Source organism: Phodopus roborovskii, unplaced genomic scaffold, assembly GCF_943737965.1.
Source record: "Phodopus roborovskii unplaced genomic scaffold, PHOROB, whole genome shotgun sequence".
In the NCBI taxonomy this organism is placed as follows: Eukaryota; Metazoa; Chordata; class Mammalia; order Rodentia; family Cricetidae; genus Phodopus; species Phodopus roborovskii.
In genome coordinates this window covers 5,815,801-5,836,068 of record NW_026126460.1, presented here as the reverse complement: position 1 = coordinate 5,836,068, position 20,268 = coordinate 5,815,801, and the positions used below count along the sequence as shown (strand labels likewise).

Sequence of the window (20,268 nt, the reverse complement as noted above, 5' to 3'; positions counted from 1 at the left end):
GTAAGTCTCCTGTCAAATGCCTTCTTTCAGGCTGAAGATCAAGTCCATAAATGGCACAAGGACACAGAGTGGTAGGTCCGCTCAGGTTCTTGACCTTGGGGATGGATTCCCAGTGTACCCTATCTCTAGATACATCAATCCTAATCAGTTGATTAGCTATCCCCTTGTTTTTATGTCAGTAGCATCTCAATAATGTGGCTGTTGTTTTAAGTTTAGCTCTTGGTTGTAAACTTCAGAACAAGTTTTGTCTTAAAATTGTGTCATTTAACCATCTGTCTCAAGAGGAGGGTATAAAATGTGTTTACAAAGAAGAAGTACAAATGGCTGAGATGTTAAAATATACAGTCGGACTCTTGACTAGATATCCCAAGATGCTGATGCAAAAATGAAATTTCACACGCAAGATTTCAGAATTAAGACATCAAGGAGAGTTTTCTTCTAAGATGGGGTCCTTCATGCAGTCATTCATTTGGTGCTCCACGCCTCTGTCCGGGGCACTTGAGTAACAGACTGGCTCTATCTTCTTCAGGAAATCTGTGCCGGTGCACTGGATACAGGCCCATAATCGATGCATGCAAGACTTTCTGTAAAGTAAGTAGAAAGGATACATGGTCAAGTGCATTTTCCCCCAAATAAAACAAGACAGTGTAGGAGTTGCTCATTGTGTTTGCAGCAATAGTCGTTTTTACTAATACAGGATCACTTCTCATCTCAACATCTACAATTCCTGCTTTTCCTTTCATCTTGGGCAGGAGACTGACCCTCCTTGCCTGGGTAGTTAAACTGTGAGCATCAGTTTGTCATCAGCCATGAGTCATTCCTTCCAAGAAGTTGCTCTTGACCTGTTTGCCTAAGTTAGGGACCCTGCTGGGGTGTTCATAGTCTCCTGCAGACATGATATGTGTTTGTGAGTGACACAGCATGACAATGGTCACAGTATGATCTAGTTGTTTCTGTAGCACTGTGTGTTTTTAATGGACTATTTGAAAATGGAGGCTGTCCATTCCCAGGACAGGGTTACCATATTCTAATTGTAAGCTACTCAATCATTGATATCAATAGAACTAACAAAAGCCTATGAAACACTTTGCTTTTTTCTTTGCTTTAAACAGTTACATAAAGGAGAAGGCTCTGTGGAATTTTAATACACATTCAGTCATGGTGGGTCCTCCCCCACCACCAGACAATCTCTTCTACATGGTGAACGATGGAATTAATGCCTCATAGATAAGACCAGAGCTTGGTGCCAATTCTTCTTATTAATATTAGTAGTATTTAAAATATTATTAGCATCAATAATTAACATTGGAAGTGTTTATTGCTATACAACAGTATTTAGTAAATAAATACTGGTATTTAGAATTTCTTGTTAACTTGCTTTCATTATAATTAGCTTGAATATGTTGAAGTATAAGTGGTTTTCTTGTACAAAGCCTTACAATATTGGTTGTACAGCTTCAACTGAAGGCACCCAGCTGACAATAGAGTCCTCATGGAATGCTGATGGACTTGCTTTGTTTTTCTCTATTAGGCTTCTGGCTGCTGTCAAAGTAAAGAAAATGGGGTGTGCTGTTTAAGTGAAGGAATAAATGGATTTGCAGAATTACCGGAAGGTGATGAGGTCAGTGAATGGTAAAGTTGTTCAAGACCTGAGCAGCTACTGACCTAGCCTTTGGAAGAATCGGTGGCTGCCCTGGTTGAGGAATTTGACTGTGTCAGCATGTTCCCTCTCTTATTCTCGCTGTTTCTATATGTGCTACAAATTCAGGCCAGGAGGCAATTGAGCATGGAGAAAGGGGTGTGAACAGGTACTGTGGTACAGCTGGGTGAGAGAAGTGGCTTCTAATTGTTCTATAGCTCAGTAGTGTGATTGTGCTTGACGATTAGAATAACTAATAGAATCTAACATTCTCCACACAAAGGACCACATCATGTCTGAGATACTAGATGCAAAACAATGACATGATCTTATCATGTGTGTGTACTGCAATGTCACTCCATCCCACAAATAGATGCAATTAGCACAGCAATTGAAAGCAAAAGAATTTATTTTATAAATCTGTTGTATCCACTTTGTCCCCCATTGCACTTATTAGCACTATCCAAACTCTACAATCTGAAGGAGAGAATTGATCTCAGGGGTCTCTCAGTTTTTAGACAGTATTTTCAGTGACCTGTAGCAAAGTGGAGATGGAGATGGAAGGACAAATCCTTGACTGGCAGCTAGGCTCGTTACTGATTAGCTCCATTTGTTTTCTGGGTGTCTGTGTGCCTTCTGCTGGGGGAGAGGAGGTCTTGTGGAGCTCATTCTGTCCTCAGACTTATCACATAACTAAGCCTGGCCATGAATTCCTGCTGTCCCTGTCTCCCATGTCCCTGTGATTATAGGCATGTACTACCGTACCTGGATTGTCTGAGCATCTTCCTCCAGTGTCATCCCACTAATAATTTAACATAGGGGTCCTCGACAATAATATAGTTGTCATCCTTTGTCTACACTTCCCTTCCAGCAACCTGAGTTACCTGTGCTCAACCATACTCTAATGATATTAACTGGGATATTCTAGAAATAATTTGTGTTTCAATATACGTGCATTATGAACAGCATGAGGAACTCTCACTATGCTCGCCCCTGTCTCACCTGGAATGTGGACCACCCCTTTGTCCCATGTATCCTTACTGTATACATTACCTGCCCCTCTGTCACTAAGTAGCTGTCATGGGTATCAGATAGACGAGCACAGTATTGCAGAACCTGTGTTCAAACAACTGTTACTGTACTTAATGATGACAGGAAGCACAAACTTAGTGATGCTATAGTTCAGATATGACAGTGAATACTTACAGGGAACTGATTTTTTTTCCCAGGGATATAGTATGTTTAGTACTAGAGTATGTTGATAAGATTTGCAGTAAGAATGAATAAGAAAACGGTAATGTATAAGAATCTTCCAAGTTCAAACTGCCCAATGTTTTGTGCACCAACAGGCATCAATGTCCTCTGAGAATAGGGGGCACTACTGTAACTTCTGTCATTTTCTCGTTTTAAGACCAGTCCTGAACTCTTCTCAGAAGAGGAATTTCTGCCACTGGACCCAACTCAGGAGCTGATATTCCCCCCAGAGTTGATGGTAAGGACGTCCATTGCTCTCCCAGAAGAGCTTGGGGTCAAATGGCAGGGGCGGCCTTTTCAAAAGCTGATGGTGCAGCTGTCAGAACTCATCAGGGACATCACTGTGCAGCAGACAGTGGTTAATGCAGATATTCTCAGCTTCTCAAAGTAGAGAATAATTACCAGTGGGCTGCCCTGCTAAGCATCAAGGGGACATCTACATTACACCCTGCCCCAAGACTCAGGGGCCACTGAGAAAACGGAAAGGAAAGAGTGGCCTCTCGACCTGACAGGGCCACTGCACTCAGGAATTCATAGCCTGCACAAGCTCTAACCAGTCAACATTTAGCATGGAGAGGCGTTAGGAGCAGTTTTCCCAACAGCCTGGTTTCAGAGTTACCTCAGCCTTAAATGACACACAGAGACGCTGTGTTAGATATAAAGATGTTGGCCTGTTACTAGTGTTTCTTATTGGCTGTCTTAAATATTAACCCATTTCTATTAATGTAACTATTTCCATGTGGTCTTATCTTACTGGAGAGAGGGTCCTGGGTCCTGCTCTCTCAAGTCCCTACATGTTGAAACTCCTCCTACCTCTCCTTGAATCCTCCTTGTCTCCTAATCCCACCTATCTTGCTTTCCTATTGGCCAACATTGCTTAATTCATTAACCAATACGAGAAACATATTTACAGACTGACATCTCTCATCAGAGAGGTGAGAGGTAAATGAGCCCCCAGCTTTAGCTGATATAATTAAAGGCTGCCAGAGAGGGTTGGTCAGTTTTCGTCAAGTATCTGACCCTTTCTAGGTTGACTGTGACCCAGGCGATGGCCTCATATACATGAGTAAATGGACAGCACAGATTGTATCCAGTAGGCTTTAAATGGAGGAAAGGTGGACATATATTTGGGAGGATGGAAGGTTATTCTTGGAGATGTTAGGAGAAGGAATGGAAGGGATTATAATGAATATACATTATGTTCATATATAAAATTCTCAAAGAATTAATAATATATTATAAAGGAGAAACTGATGGACAAATATGCAACAGTCACCCATCATTGTCAGCTCAGAGTCCAGGGAGTGTGGGCCCAGGAAGGGTGGAGAAGGGAGGGGAGAGCTGCCCTGAGAGGTTGGGGGATGTAAAACACAGCTGATTTGTATGTTAAAAGTCATGAAGGCACAGTCAATGTGCTTCAATATAGACTTGTTTCTCCTTCCACTTCTGCTAAAGTTCATGATTGTGTAGAAGGATCTGGTGAAATGAGCGTATTGCTGTGTTAGTGAACATCAGCATGAGTACTGGGAGGTGTGGGAGAGCCGATGGGAGCTTCAGTTTCCAGGTGTAAACTACAGCCACACTGTAACCTCAACTCTGGCTCCCGGTAAAGCTCTACTTTTAGGTCACAAAATTTGGCTTTTAGAAGATATGTTTCCACAGAAACAGAGTGAAAAGAGATGTCACAAGCTCTCTCAAATTCCTGTTGTGTTTTCAATAGATAATGGCTGAGAAACAGCCACAAAAGACCAGAGTGTTTCGTGGTGATAGAATGACATGGATTTCCCCAGTGACTCTGAAGGAACTTGTGGAAATTAAATCCAAGCATCCCCAGGCCCCCATTGTCATGGGCAACACCTCTGTGGGTATGTAGACACCCCTCAGTCATCTTATGAGGGAAACAAGCTTCATGTGCATTTGTTGTCAGGAGAACAAGTAGAAAACCCCGCATTGTTCAAGGGATGTTCCTGCATTAGAAAGCTGCCTATCCTATGCTTCTCTGGAACAGAGGCTGGCCCCATGGCAATTAGTTAGTGGGCTAGCCTGTGCTGCACTAGAACAGACACTGCCTTGATGGCCCCATGGTAAGCCAGCAGCAGGGCTAGCTTGTGCTTCACTGGTGCAGAGGGTGGCTTGCTGGTGCAATGGCAAGCCAGCAACAGGGCTAGCCTGTGCTTCACTGAAGCAGAGGGTGGCCCATGGTCGGCTAGCAGTGGGGTGTCAGTGTTCTGGTTTTCCGTCTTAGCACTACACTGGCTCTCTTTCTGAAACCGCTGTCTTTCCTCTGTGGGCGGTGACTCTGTGACTACAATGTGTTTCACTAAATGGCAGTTTCAGAGTCTTCTCCTTTTCTACATAGTCCTAGTATGGATGCCCATCTCTATACAGGGCCTCCAGGACCATCTCCAAGTGAAATGTAAGTGTGCCATGTCACACAAGTTTTAGGGTTAACATTTCCAAAGAGTGCTAAAGTTTATTTGGCTGCCATCTCTGCTTGTGGTTTGTAGTAAACACCCCGATAAAAGGAAACACCTTTCAGACACCAGAGACATGTATTTAATCATAAATCCAAATTAGAGTGTAGGTAACATCATTGTATTCTAATCTTCTGTTTCCTACAATCCCTTAGGGCCTGCAGTAAAGTTTAAAGGCATCTTCCACCCTGTCATAATCTCTCCTGACAGAATTGAAGAGCTGTGTGCTGTAAGCCAGGATCATGACGGTGAGTTTTTCTGGTCTTTGTGTCCTTGGAAACGCACTCATCAGGCCATCTTCTTACCCCAGGTGATGGACAGGGCAGAGATGTTTCTAGTTAGGATTCAGATCCTCTTCAGGCAGAGTGGTGAGGACCCTGAGGACGTCCAGGGTGCATTCTCTAAGTTTCACTAGACACAGTCTGAGAAGTGAGGTTGTCACTGGTAAACTTTCCTATCTGCAGTATTTGGGAACTAACAACTATCCAAGGAGAATCTATGCAGAGAGTGCAGAACAAAAGATGAAGATGAACGAGACATGATCGCCGCTTCCCAGAGCACAGCAGACAGAGGAGAGTTGGGCATTAAGAAACTGTAGTCTGGCCTTTCTCATTCCTGATAAAGGAATTTGGTTTAATGGCAGTGAGAAGGCATTACAGTGTGGGTTGTGATAAAGCCCCTCAAATCCAGCACTTGGCCATGATCTCTGTAGTATCTCTGAGATCTTGAGGACATGACTGTGAAGTGAGCCTATTAATATCTTATGGATTTGTTTTAATATATGGAGTTATGTTTTAAGCTAGGATAATATAGGATAAACTCAGTATGAAATCTAACCTTCATGATCTCTACCACCAATACCACCTTAATTAACCCTCCCACACATCACTCCATCACCATCAGTATCTCCATCATGAGCATCATCACTACCACAATCAGCACCATCACCACCATCATCACCACCATTACTCATAGCACAGATCCAATATAAGGATTCCCATGCCTTTCCCTTTGATATAACATTTTGAGGCATCAGTGATCACATGGCTTTACTTACAGAGACTTTATTTCAGGACTGACCCTTGGTGCTGGCCTCAGCCTGGATCAGGTGAAGGACATTCTGGCTACTGTGGTCCAGAAGCTCCCAGAAGAGAAGACACAGACATACCGTGCCCTCCTGAAGCACCTGAGGACCCTGGCAGGGTCCCAGATCAGGAACATGGCTGTATGTATTTGGCAAGTCAGCTCTAGCATTGGGGTCTCGGGTGACTGTATCTGATGGCTCCTTTCTATTCTTTAAACACAAAAAAGAACTGCACTCCAGAGCATCTCTTTCTCTGTATTTAGTGCTTGTGCTTTGTAACTATGTAACAGAGTGAAATTACCTGCTTTTTAAAGTCTTTAGGGGGCCACATTGTGAGCAGACATCTGGACTCGGATCTGAATCCCCTCCTGGCTGTGGGTAACTGCACCCTCCACTTACTGTCCACAGGTAAACAGCAGTTTCTGCTTGGGGACTTATTAAGCTTCATTTGTTTCTCTCACCTTTGGGGAGGCAGGAAGTTCTGTCTGGAAAAAGACTATTCGCTATGGCATTACTAATTTCCTTTACCTTTCTAAGGCTGAGAAATTAGTCAGTCTGCCTTAAAACTATCTATTTGACTCTTCATCTGTTTCTTTTTGAGATCTTGATCTATCTGGAGCCAAATTATTGGACCTAGAAACCCGACGCTGTCATTACAAATGTGGGTGGCTGCATTTATAACTATCCTGGGATTCATGTAGCCTGTTGTCTGATGATTAGACACATCTGTTAGGTGTTTCTTCTTCTACCATGGACATGCTTATGTTGGTTAATGTCCAGATGTGAGCTGGTCATTGGCAAAACCAAGAATCTCGGAGAGTCACTGGGCCCTTTTCTTGGGGAACCTCTCCCTGGCATTATGGTATTTGACTCCCATGGTATCCATGTTTTGGCTTGTCCTCTGTTTATCTTCATTGACTGCTCATTGATCTTTGACAATGAAATATTTATTGGACCTGCTGAAATTATGTAATTAACTATTATTTTTGAAATTCAGTACAAGAATACTCTCTTACTCAATTTGTCTAATAATGATTAGGAAATTCTTATAATTGGTCCTCTACAAATATATGGAGGTTTCATTTAAAAATGTGAGCTAGCTTTCTGTTACATATATGGTAAAACTTCAACTCCTTGCATTTAAGCTTCTAAGTAAGCTTCAGTAGGATGATCTAAATTCTGAGTTTCAATTTTAGTAAAACACCATTGAAGAAACTCCTGTCATGAGAAGTAACATTGGATCAGAGATTACAAACACAAAAAGATTTTTATGTTTTCTTCATTGTTATAGTTTGCTATTGCTTTAAACTGTTCTTTCCTCCAGTCCATTGACTGATTGACTGAAATTCTTTACATGCTGGTGTAGGTAGGGCACTCACTGAAGGGATTTTTTTTCTCCCTCTGGAGATAATAGGGCCCCTGGTTATAGACAACTAACAAACAAACAAACAAAAAAAAAACAAAACAAAAAAACAATGAAATAAGTTATGCATTGACTTGATCAGGTATCAAAAGGGATATTAATATCTACTCTCTCATGATAAAGCCTTAAGCTATAGGGAAGAGGATGCTAAGGTGTCTGTTCTTTAGGAATCTCTGGGTGATTTTTTGTTTTATTCTGTAAGCAAGGAAATAAGACAAAAGGAGAGAGGTGGGCTAGGCTGGAAGAATCATTGTAAGATGCTGTCAGAGAACTAATCCCCCCTACACACACAAGCAGGCATGCACACATGCTCACACAAGCCAGTAGAATCTTTTCCCAAGTTTGGGGATTTTGTTCAAGAGACTGAAGATTCCAGGGAAGGTGTCATTTTTCCACAGATGGAGAACGACAGATCCCATTAAGTGAGCAGTTTCTCCGCAGGTCTCCTGATGCAGACCTTAAGCCTCAGGAAGTCTTGGTCTCAGTGACCATCCCGTGTTCCAGGAAGGTGAGGATGGCTTCCTTCTTCATTTCCCAGTGGCCCCAGCATCTGTAGCTTGAGAGGGCTCAGGACAGGCATGTGTTTGCAGAGCTTGAAGCTCCCTCGTGGAATTGACAGAAGTTACTGTTCCCTGGGTGACTTGTGCAGTTACTGTCACCCTGCTGTGAAGTCCCCTGTCACTTCTAGAACTAGAGATCTTATTCCCTTTTCCTTTGCCCCAAACTCTAAAGTTGATTTTTAGCAAATTTTTAAGACATTCTTTGTCTTTTCCGACTTCTTCCCTAAATGCTACCTGTCTACCTAGATCCTCGGGATTGAAAGAACTTGGTGAGGTAGAGCATGGGTTTGGGAGTCAGATACACCAGGCTTGAGTCCTGGCTTCAGACCTGAACTAATTAATGACCAAGCCACGTCTATTTGACAGAGTGGAATAAAGCCTGCCTCATGAGGGGTGATGGTTTAGGGGAGCTGCCATCCCAAAGACGCACACACGGAATGGCTCTAATAACAGAGTTCTTTTTCTAGGAAGTCTGGGGCTAGAACTCTGATATGGGGTATCAGTCACATTGATGTCCTCCATTGAGGCCTGGGACCTTGAACATAGATGCTCATCTTCTGCTTTTCTGTGGTCCTTTTCATGTGTCTGTCCACTTGGGCTTTAAAATGACACAAGCTTTGGGGTCAAGGCCCTGACTATTAACCTCATTTCCACCTTAGCGCTTTAAACACCTTGTCCCCAAGAAGGGAAGTACTGGGATTTAAAATGCCAGCATCTGAACTTAGGGAGCACAGAACAGAGCCCATAACAGACGATGGGCTGAAGTCAAGTCACCCCATGGGCATGGAGGGGTCTCTCAGGGGAGCTCTGTTTGTGCCTTTTTTCTTCAGTGGGAGTTTGTGTCAGCCTTCAGACAAGCCCAGCGCCAACAGAATGCACTAGCGATTGTCAATTCTGGAATGAGAGTCCTTTTTCAAGAAGGAAGTGACATCATTAAAGAGTTATCCATTTTGTATGGCGGTGTGGGTGCAACCACCATCGGTGCTAAGAACTCCTGCCAGAAACTCATCGGAAGGTAAGACATTGTGTCTTTAGTTTCCAGGTAACAGAACAACCCGGCCTGTGGGAGGCTGCAATGAAAAGAAGAAAAACACTTAGGATCTATCCCACAGTTTGATGGATGGAATCCCAACACTATTTCATAATCACTTTCATGTTGCTTTTTAGCAAATTCAGAAGTGAGCTTTATGCAATCTGTATATGTAGTGTGTGTAAGCACACAAGTGTCTGTGTATACATGTGTATGTTTGTCTGGTGTGTGTTTATGTGCATATATATATGTGAGAGACAGACAGAAAGGGGGTCAGATGCTCATTTCCTGAAGTGTAAATTTGCTTCCTCTTGTGGGGGAATAATTTACCCTGATGAAACAGACCATGTGCTAATTGATTTCTAACCATCTCTTGCTTACCCGAGTTGATTTGTCTGTGGTAATAACAGCTAATCTTTCTTGAGAATTTACTAGACAAATGAACAGAGAGCAGTGACTCAGGGCTTAAGCTTTCAGTGAGTCCGTCTGCCTGGTGCATGTCTTAGCTCAGCCTCCTGAACTCCATGAACCCAGGCATTCTATTTAACACTGTGGAACCTCCCTTTCCTCACCTGTCAAAGAAGAGACTCAAACCCACCTTGTGAGTCCCTGCGAGGGTTCTGTAGGCGAACTCATGCAGGGCTAATGCAGGAGCTGACATACGGAAATGTCCTAGGAGTAGAGGAGGCAGTGACTCCTGAGCTCAGGGTTCTGATGGGCGAGGATGTGGTGAGACCCAGTCCAGACGCTTGGAGAGTAGCCAACCAGCCTGAACTTGGTTGCAGCTGTACGCCCTGCTCTCCTGTTCCTGTAAAGACTGCAGTCTGCTGCCCCAGTGTCAGGTGAACCTGTGAGGTAATGGGTCCTGCCTGTGAGTCTCCTCCTCTGCCTCTCACAGGTCCTGGAATGAAGAGATGCTGGATACAGCGTGCAGGCTGGTTTTGAATGAAGTCACCCTTCCAGGCTCTGCTCCCGGGGGGAAGGTGGAGTTCAAGAGGACCCTCATCATCAGCTTCCTCTTCAAGTTCTACCTGGAGGTGTCACAGGCTTTGAGGAGGATGGTAAGTGGTGCTAGTTGTGTGAACTGCGATGATGAACGCAGAGGCAGAAGACCCTGCTGAGGAGGTGTGGACTATCGAGGATAAAACCTGGACTCATATCTTATTGATGGCTTTCCACGGGGCTGTCTGTGGATGACTGAAGTTTGAGGAAGATTTGCAAGGAGGGCACAGACCTGCACAGGGTTTTGCTTAACACCACTCAGTTATTACTACTTCTCATCTGAAACTCGCTAATGAGGTGAAAGCATTTTCTCACACTTACTGAAGCTCACCTTCCTACCGTTGATTGTCTTGTCTGGGTTATACCCCTTCATAAGATGATGGCAGCCTCTGCTCTGTTGGGAAGCGAGTCATCAAAGGAAAAATGTTTAGTGAGTCCCCCCAACCCCAGGGATCCAGAGGCATGCTGGGTAGAAGTGATAGTACTTAGGAAGGCTACTGATCGCAGGCATTCTTTTGCCTACTTTCCCTTATCACAGGGCTACATAATTGCTGCCTAGAGACCACACAACTGGGAAAAAAGTTCTCTGAGAACCATTTCCTGCTTCAAAAAACTTGGACATTTTTGTCCTCATTACCCTCATGGTGCAGTCAAGCAATTAGACTGGAAGCCATGACTGCTCGTCTTGTACAGAAATCAACACAATAACTTTAAGTGCGGGTGTGGAGAGTGGGAAGAGGGGATGAGTTGGGCCAAAACACATTATACTGAGCTCTCAAAGGTTAAAAATAGTTAATACATAAATAAATAACTACAGGAAGTCTTCTCGTGGAGATATTTAAGGCCATCTACTCAGCATAGACAAAATTAAGTAAGAACCAATAGGCTGTATCTAATTTTTGAGATGAGGAGTTTGATTTAATCAATAAATGGTATGTTTCTACCAGGTAACCAAAAGTGAAAAAACAACACTAATTGTAAACAATCTCAATAAATAGCAAATAATATAATTCCCTGGTGAATCAGTTGATATATTTGAAAACTTCTGCCCTCCACTTACCTTTCTCTCTTTAAAAAATAACAGCTATTGTCAGCTTTACTTCTTTCAAAATTATTTAATTATAGAAGTATAGACCTTTTAAATTATAAAGACAATCATGAACCATGTTGTTTAATGTCTCATATAGATTAGCCCATCCCTGCTGCTCTGCCTCAGAAGACACCCTCCTGTGGGGTGCCAGCAGCTGGGCCACCTCTACACTTCTCTGTGCCTGGCAGATGCCACCAAGCAACCTTAGGGATATCTGCAATAATGGGCACTGGTTCTGACTTTTCCTGCTTTGAGTTTTGTCTTTTCTGCTTTATGTGACTTCTTTTTAGTCGTGGTATTGATTTATATGATATCCCCTTCCCGCCACTTAGGAAAGCAGGTCTGTCTTTCTGGACAACATTGAGAAAATAGTGGTTGGGAAACTGGAAAATTGCTAGTGATTGGGAAATAATCCTATGAAACAGAGATGGTGGCAGTCCGTGACATTCTGAATTCATGGGGTTTATCGCATCATGTGGGGAGATATTCACCTGCAGGTTCCTTTCTATGGTTGGGAGGGCCTTTTGATTTCCAGAACTCTGAAAGGGTGAATACTTAATTAATTCCAGACTTTAGAATGCAGATATTTGCTGGGAATTGTACCAGCATCCTCTCCTGGAACATTCTGGGAGATTTTAAATGTCTACTGTCATTTTCCTCTGCAGGACCCAGGTCACTATCCTAGCCTGGCAGACAGATATGAGAGTGCTTTAGAAGATCTTCATTCAAAACATTATTGGAGATCATTAACCCACCAGGTTAGTGTGTGTGTGTGCGTGTGCATGTGCGTGTGCATGTGTGTGTGTGTGTTTAAAATCAAAGACAGGCAGGGTAGTGGTGGCACACACCATTAACCCCTGTGTTCAGAATGCATAATGATCTCTGTGAATTCAAGTCTGGCCTATAGAATCGGTTCTAGGATAGCCAGAGTTGTTACACGGAGAAACCCTGTCTTGAAAAACAAACAAACAAACAAACAAACAAACAAACAAATTGAACTTAAGACTGTAGGACTTTTGTCTGCTGGAGACAAGCTGCCTTCTTCAGTATTCATTAAAACTTCCAAACTAGGTTGAGAGTGCAGTTCAGTGGGACAGTATGGTCAAGGCCCTGAGTTTGATCCCTCGTATGCCAAAAAGAGAAAAAAGAGATGTAACCCAAACCAATTAGAAACCCCCTACTAAAAAGAAACCTGGAAAATGTTAAAGAAATATGCCTGGTTTTGTGTTAGAGGCTGTTTATTTTAACACTATGCTTCAGCCCATGGACATAAACAAGATGGCTGTTGCTCCATGCTTCCTACCCTGGCTTTGTGGCTAGTGAACCAAACCAAAGGCTAGTTCTGAGCTGGATCATGAGCTGCTTTGGTTCATTTCAGAGGGCAAGGACACACCCCTGTCCCCAGAGGCCTTGGAACCACAGTACAAGATATTGCACCAGCTGCTAGCTTGTTTTGCTTCTGTATTTTCTTTTCCAAGTCCTTCCTGTCCATGTGGTTTTCTAAAGATTACATTTTATTGTGAAATCAAACAAGAGTACTATTTTCCCCATTTCCTGATGAAGGCTGAGAACTAGAGAGTGTAGAATCTACATAGCATTGTTTGTTTGTTTTATTTCTCTAGATAGGCTTTCCTTGTGTAGACCTGGTTGTCTTGGAACTCATTCTGTAGACCAGGTTAGCTTCAAAGTCAGAGATTCACCTGCCTCTGTCTCTCAAGTGCTTGGATTAAAGCACTTTTCCATAGCTTCCAAATGGAAGTTTCTGTCATAACATTATAAAAATATAACATGGAACCATTCTGTTGGTAAATTGTATAAGAGTTAACTCTTGTTTCCTTGAAATTATTGTCAAGAACCTGGACTCAGAATTTTGTTAAGTCAGGAATGGGAAGAGATTTTAACACCACAGGGCATCTATTCTGCTGACAGATTTGTTATAAAAACTTACATCATGACTCAGTGATCACTGGTGTTGTTCTCTTGAGGTTTGGGGTTCAATATGATCAGAAATTTAAATATGCCAAACTGGTTTGAAAGTGAACATTTTGAAAGTTAAAATCAGCTGCCTTTCCCCCTAGTGTTCTGTGAAATACCACCACACTCATACTCTGTGACCCTATGGAGACCATTCCAGCATTTGTCAATAAACTGCATTTCAGGGAGGAACCAAAGCCAAGTAGTGGACATTCAGGTCATCCATAGAAAACTGAAATCTTCTTAGTGGTTGTTCTTGAATGGATTTGTCATGCTGTATCATGAGCTAATGTTTGGGGTACAGTGCGTCTCCCACATGTTGTTTTCATTCTCCTTGTAGCTCAGTCTCTCTCTCTCTCTCTCTCTCTCTCTCTCTCTCTCTCTCTCTCTCTCTCTCTCTCTCTCTCTCACACACACACACACACACACACACACACACACAAGCATCCATCTGAGTTTCTAGAGCAATTTCAGCTCTTAAACAAATACTTCCCCAAATCATGTACTTCCTTTGAAAGTTCACTTTCAACACCCTCAGAAATACAAGGTCAACTGACAAAGGAGGGAGGTTTGGCATAGCAGGTCCTTGATGAGGTGGTGGACACTTGCATTTTAACTGCTGCTGTGAGGGGTAGATGGCACGGTGGGATTTGGATGGCAGAGCAAACTGTGAACCTCACAACAGCAAGTAAGAAAGAGATGGCCTTTGGTCCCCCAGTGCATCATAACCTCTCCTTCCACCTCCTCAGAGTAGCACCCAGCTGAGAACCAAGCCTATGGGAGACATTCTGCATCCAGACTGTTCCTTGTGGCTTCAGGGGATCACCTGATTGAGGGGATATCTACCTTTACCCTCTGTGTCTATAACCATGTAACAAGTTACATGCACTGGCCCAGTCTGTTCCAGCTGGCTGCTACTTTGATAAATCAGTTTCCACACTTGACTGTTGAGGCTTGAGAATTTCCTCTGTCCTCTGGCAAACCTAACACAGTAAAGTTTCAGAAGATTTTCTCAGAGTTGTGAAATGTTCCATTATTTATGGTAAAAGGTGTTAGCATTAATAATAGGAAGCTCTAGGAGCCTTTGAGATTCCTGTGAACATATTCACTCAGTGTCTGAGCCTATACATTACCTAGAATTTTGCTTTTCAGGATGGAAACAGAAAATCTGAGAGTATTCTATAAAAATAGAAATGAGATATGGAAAATTTTTCACTCAAATAGTAGGCAAGCTGCAAGCTTAATATAATCTTCAGTACTTTTGGAGAGATTTTGCAGAGAAATCAATGTCGACCTCTGCAGCACTTAAGAAAACATGCCTGATGATGCCTTATCATCTGTTTTTCTTTTCATTGCCAGTCAGGTCTCTAAGGAGAGGGAGGGGGAGTTGTCAGGGAAGCAGAGCAGGTGGTTGGGTGGGAGGAGCTAGTGCATGTTGGGGTTGCTTCAGATCCCTGCTCATGCCTGAATCCTCCAGTGTGAATCTGGTTGTATATTAAAGAGAGACTGAAGTCTGTGTGCTTAGACAAGAGGAGTTTCCGTTAGAGATCTTTGGAATCTGCATTTCAAAAGCTAAAGAAAATAAAAATCTATCATACTGGCACATTCCAATTTGATTGCCAAATTGTTCTATTGGGATCTTTGGAATAGTGAAAATAGTGACAGTTTTCACACTCAGAACTGTTCTGGAATAAGCATAAATTCACATAGCTAATCTCCCATTGGAGAACACAGTCTGTTATGAGTTTTTTTTTTCCGCCAGCCTGGTCCCATCGCTACGCCAGCCCCAAAATAATACACAGAGACGCTGTATTAGATATAATTCTGTTTGCCAGCTAAGGGTTTCTTATCGGCTGGCTCTGTCTTAAATACTAACCCATTTCTATTAATCTAAGTACTTCCACCTGGTCTTATCTTACCGGAGAGAGGGGCTGGTGTTCTACGCTGTAGTCCTCCATCTTGACTCTCCTCCCTACTACTTCCCCTCTCCTCCTAGTCCCACCTATCTTGCTTTCCTATTGGCCAACAGTGCTTTATCCATTAACTGATAAGAGAATCATATTTACAGAATGACATCTCCCATCAGTCTGTGATTTTTCCTACAGCCTCTATAGAAATATAAACGTTCCATGTCTGCTCTTAAACAGAATGTAGACCCAAAGCAGCTTCCTCAAGACCCCATTGGGCGTCCCGTCATGCACCTTTCTGGTATCAAGCATGCCACCGGTGAGGCCATCTACTGTGACGACATGCCTGCAGTAGACCGGGAGCTTTTCCTGACTTTTGTAACCAGTTCAAGAGCACACGCCAAGATTGTGTAAGTGTCCTTAGCCCACAGCTAGGAGAGTCCCCCGCTGTCCACCTCTGTCCCGTTAGTGCAAAGTAGTGGTGTGGAGAGGGTAAGTGGAGGCTTGGTGACACCCACACTGGAGATGAAATGGGACTGGAATGCAGGACTCCTCACAAATGTCCTGTAGAGTCACTTTACTGTGCCCCAACTGTGTCCTGTGCCTCGAGGAGAACAATCACCTCCCAAATGCCACATTCTCAGTCCCTGGGCCGGGCGGCTGCCCTGAGAAGCTGTCTGCTGTGTTTTCCTAGGTCCATGGACCTGTCAGAGGCGCTCAGCATGCCAGGCGTGGTGGACATCCTTACTGCAGATCATCTTCAGGAGGCAAACACCTTCGCCACAGAGACATTCCTGGCCACAGATGAGGTATTGCCCTTTTGCTTTCTCGTTGAACAACTTTGCCAGTTAATGGCAGCTCCTGTTCTCATAGCGATGGTGTCCAAATTCTTGTCCCATAAAGAAGTGAGTGTTCTTTGAGCAGTAATTATGAACCACCGATATTCTCATAGGTGTGAACTGAAGTTTCTTCTTTCCCACTTGAGTGAAGCTGATTGGTTGTGTGAGCTGCTTCCAAGGCTGGGGTGGATGTGACTCAGCTGTTGGAGCGCTTGCCTAGTGTGCAGGAAGCCCCTGGACCCAGCCCCGCCAGCACCACATTAACTGGATGTGCTTGTGTGTACCTGTAAATCCCACACCTAGTGCGGGAGGTGGAAGGGTTAGAAGTTCAGGGTAATCCTCAGCTACATAATGAGTCTGAGGCTAGCCTGGGTTACATGAGATCCTGTCTTATAAAAAAAGAAGCAGATATTGTCGATTATATTAATAAGCTGTAATGTTATGCTGCCAAGAAATATGGAAGATGAGAGAGAACTGTTCATGTGATTTGCAAATGTCTCCCACAGTGTTTCTAGTTACTTCCCCAGTCCCAGTGTGTCCAGGGCACACATTCTGAGTTAAGTGTGAAGTCACCCCTTGTTTCTTGATCTGAAAGTTCTCTCTCCCTCTCTGAATTCAGATTCTGATTCAATGATTCATTCATCTGCACTGTTATGTATCCCATTGTATTTGAAAATGAGCTCAGGAAACATGTGTGCTCCTGCCCTTTAAACTTCTTCCACTCCAGAGAAGACCTAATGGACCCAGCCCCTTCTTCTTGTGTGAAGTTCATTTACCTGTTCCAGACACTCCCCTACCTACCATAATTCCTGAAGTGAGAACTCATACTTAATTTATGTGAATATTTCATGTACTGCTTCCCAGAGGGTGTGAAGCCAAGAGGAGCTGTTCTAACATGGACCAGTTGAAAGTTTCAATTCATTAACTTTGGCTAGGAGATCTCAGGCTACTGCAACACAACAAAGACAGGATTCAGATTCTCTGCCTATCTGAGACATCTCAGTCCTCGGTCTACTCAGAAGAACTTAAACAGTTCCAACAGCTTTCCCTTGCAGAAAACTTGGCTCTCCCAAGTCTGAAGTCAAGGGTGAAGATTCCCTGGGCAGGATCCTGTATACTGGCAGAGGCAACGTGAATTATACTCTTTAAATCTTAAATAAACACGTTCCAGGCTGCTCATGGTACCTGTCCTCAGATGTCTACACCACACAAGCAGAGGTTTGTGACTCTCAGAATGGGAGAGAGGGCCATGGTCAATGACAGGGTCCTTTCTGCGCCACAGGTACACTGTGTGGGTCATCTTGTCTGTGCTGTGATTGCGGATTCTGAGACACACGCAAAACAAGCAGCGAAGAGAGTGAAGGTTGTCTACCGAGACTCGGAGCCTCTGATCCTAACGATTGAGGTATGAGATCAAGCTGATGGCGGCACGGGCGCCAAAGAGCAGGTGTGAGTGGTGGGTCTGTTACAGTGCTTTAGCCTAGGGATGGGAAAATCTGATGTGGTGGCTTCCAGAGCACACAGAATCCATGGGCTCCAAGTCTGAGCATTAGCAATTCCCAGGGACCTGGCTCTTTCTGTCTCCTCTCTGCCACTCAGAGCAGAGATTGTCCCCTGTGCCCCCAGAGAGGGCAGCTGCAAATCTTATGCTCCCTATTCATGTTTGTGAGGAGAGGTACACTATTGTCCCAGTGCTCCAAACACATGTCCTGTCACTTGTCCAGTTCTGTCCCATGTCTGTCTCTGAATTAATGACAGAGCAGATGAATGGAAGACCTGTTGTCCCAACTGAGATGGGGGTTGGGTAGATTTCTTTTTTAAGTGAATGGGCTGTGTAGGGTGTGGAGACCTAAACAAGGTGTTAGCATGGTTTGGAAGGGGAACGGTGACAACACTGAGCTGGGGCATCTGTGGCAGCCAAGATGTCCTATAGCTCCCATTCATAGCATCTCCGGCTTTGGCAGGTACACAGTGGGAACTGACAAGATAGTCCATGAAGACACTACTTTACTATTCTTTAATGCACATCTAATATATCCATGGGACATGGATCATGTGATGCCTAGAATTTCAGCAACTAAAAAACTAGAGTGTTATATTTCTATCCTAATTTTCACACAAAAGCTGAAAAGTTGTAGAGGTTGTTAGGCTTGCCCCACGAAGTGATAGCATTCGCCTGTGTGCATTCCCTTGGTTCTGGAGCATGGCCTCTGCATCAACCTTAACTAAACTAGCAAGGCTTGTACTTGGTGCCTATGCTCTGAGTGTGCCCCTCACCAGCCAGTTATGCCTCTCTCGGAATGGAGGAGAAGGTCACAGTAAGGGCAGGAGCAGACCTGTAGGGTGACTTCCTCTACAGCCACAGGCACATTGTGTGGCTCATCTTATCTTAAAATGAGGGAACTGTGGGCCAAGATCAGGGATTCCATGATGCCTTAAGTTAGTTTCCCCTCATACCTTATTCCTAGGAACATGGTCCATGGTTCTGGAAATTTCCCTCAGTGTTTTCAAATTAAAATAAAGTCATGTCAAAAGGACAAAAATAAAAATAAAGAAGTTAGGTAGTTTTCCCTGGCCAGTTTGAAATTAAAACTCCCCGTTTCCTTTTCGGTTTCTTTCATTCACTCATTATGTGCTGTTCTTGCCTACTTTGTATATTCTTTCCCTAAACATTTTGCTTTTGAGTTATAATTACTTTTGAAGGAAATGATTTGAGTAATGATTCATCAAAATTTTGGTTGCGATCTTTACCCGTGACTGAATATCCACTCTTCCCCTTTCTGCCTCACATACAAATGGAAGTAGTGATAGCACTTTCCCCTTCCTATCTCAACTAACCCATCCCCAGTTGCCTGCAGAAAACACCAGGCAGTGGCCTTGCATGAGAGTCACCTCTCATTTTGGACAGAGGTCAAGCTCCCGTGTCCCTCAGCTGCCAGCATATGTCAGGGAGCTCCTCCAATGCCTCAGCACACTGCAGCCCTATTATCACCTTCCTGACTAGGAGTGTTTGGGAAATTGGCTCAGAATTACCCAGTGAACAATCAGTAATGGGATTGTGGTGGCCTTTGCCAGGCCTTATGTGAACCACCAACCCCTGGCTGGTAGATCCTGGTGCTCCACAGCCCTGTGCAAATGAAATGCTCATGGCCTAGCATGAGCCTAGCAGGCAGAGCTTGTGGCTCCAGTCATTAATGGTTTTAGCTAGCATTTACATGGCATTTAGGCCGTCCATGTCTAGTACATTTCTCATGTCACAGTCAGATGTATGTGTGCCTGCCACAGATGATGCCCAGAGAGGCCTACAGTCATACACTAGGACAGAGAGGAAATGACTATGGATATGTCTGGGTCTGAGACAGCTAAGTGGCTTTAGCCTGGAAACAATAATTCCATTCTGCTTCTCCGAGGTAGTAGGTATTTTCTGAACGGGCTCAGTGTCTTTGGACTCCCTTGGCACATTGCATTTGCTTCTTGGAGACTCATGAATAGTTGGCTTTCAACTTAGCTTCTCAGGGCCAGTGGGAGAGTGCCTGGATTCCTTCCACAAGGAAATGCTACCCAGACCTGATCATTTCACACAGGGCTTGAGAGTCCCAGAGAGCAGGCTTTCTAACCCAGGATGCATCACTACTTTCTTCTCTATTTGCAGGAAGCTATACAACACAAGTCCTTTTTTGAATCAGAAAGGAAACTGGAGTGTGGGGATGTTGATGAAGCATTTAAAACGGTTGATCACATTCTTGAAGGTAAAACTTCCTTTAAAATGGAGCAGCTGGGAAACTTTCTGGGTAGTTTAGGGCTTCCCTTGCCTTCTGGAAACCATCCCACTACTTCAGCAGACTTTGCTCCTGGAGTGTAGGTCCCTTCCTCACACTGCCTTTCCCTGTGACTCTGATGGGATTATAAGTGGTGTAAGCAACCCAGAAACAGAGCATCCTCTCCTCCAACCCCAGCCTGTCATGTTCCTGTGATTTCCTCCTCATTGTTGT

At 43.8% G+C, this 20,268-nt stretch overlaps 1 protein-coding gene across 1 annotated transcript in view; it reads left to right on the top strand.

Moving 5' to 3' along the window:
• The window catches only part of LOC127226327 (aldehyde oxidase 1), a 56,831-nt gene that overhangs the window by 11,079 nt on the left and 25,484 nt on the right, over positions 1-20,268 (top strand). Inside the window, exons 6-20 of the mRNA XM_051190251.1 lie at positions 530-591; positions 1,532-1,621; positions 3,051-3,131; positions 4,614-4,758; positions 5,523-5,615; positions 6,441-6,592; positions 6,766-6,859; positions 8,273-8,382; positions 9,265-9,449; positions 10,363-10,525; positions 12,222-12,314; positions 15,678-15,847; positions 16,132-16,246; positions 17,559-17,681; positions 19,929-20,025. Of these exons, the coding sequence (XP_051046208.1) occupies positions 530-591; positions 1,532-1,621; positions 3,051-3,131; positions 4,614-4,758; positions 5,523-5,615; positions 6,441-6,592; positions 6,766-6,859; positions 8,273-8,382; positions 9,265-9,449; positions 10,363-10,525; positions 12,222-12,314; positions 15,678-15,847; positions 16,132-16,246; positions 17,559-17,681; positions 19,929-20,025 (1,773 nt within the window). The remainder of the gene's footprint in view (positions 1-529; positions 592-1,531; positions 1,622-3,050; positions 3,132-4,613; positions 4,759-5,522; positions 5,616-6,440; positions 6,593-6,765; positions 6,860-8,272; positions 8,383-9,264; positions 9,450-10,362; positions 10,526-12,221; positions 12,315-15,677; positions 15,848-16,131; positions 16,247-17,558; positions 17,682-19,928; positions 20,026-20,268) is intronic.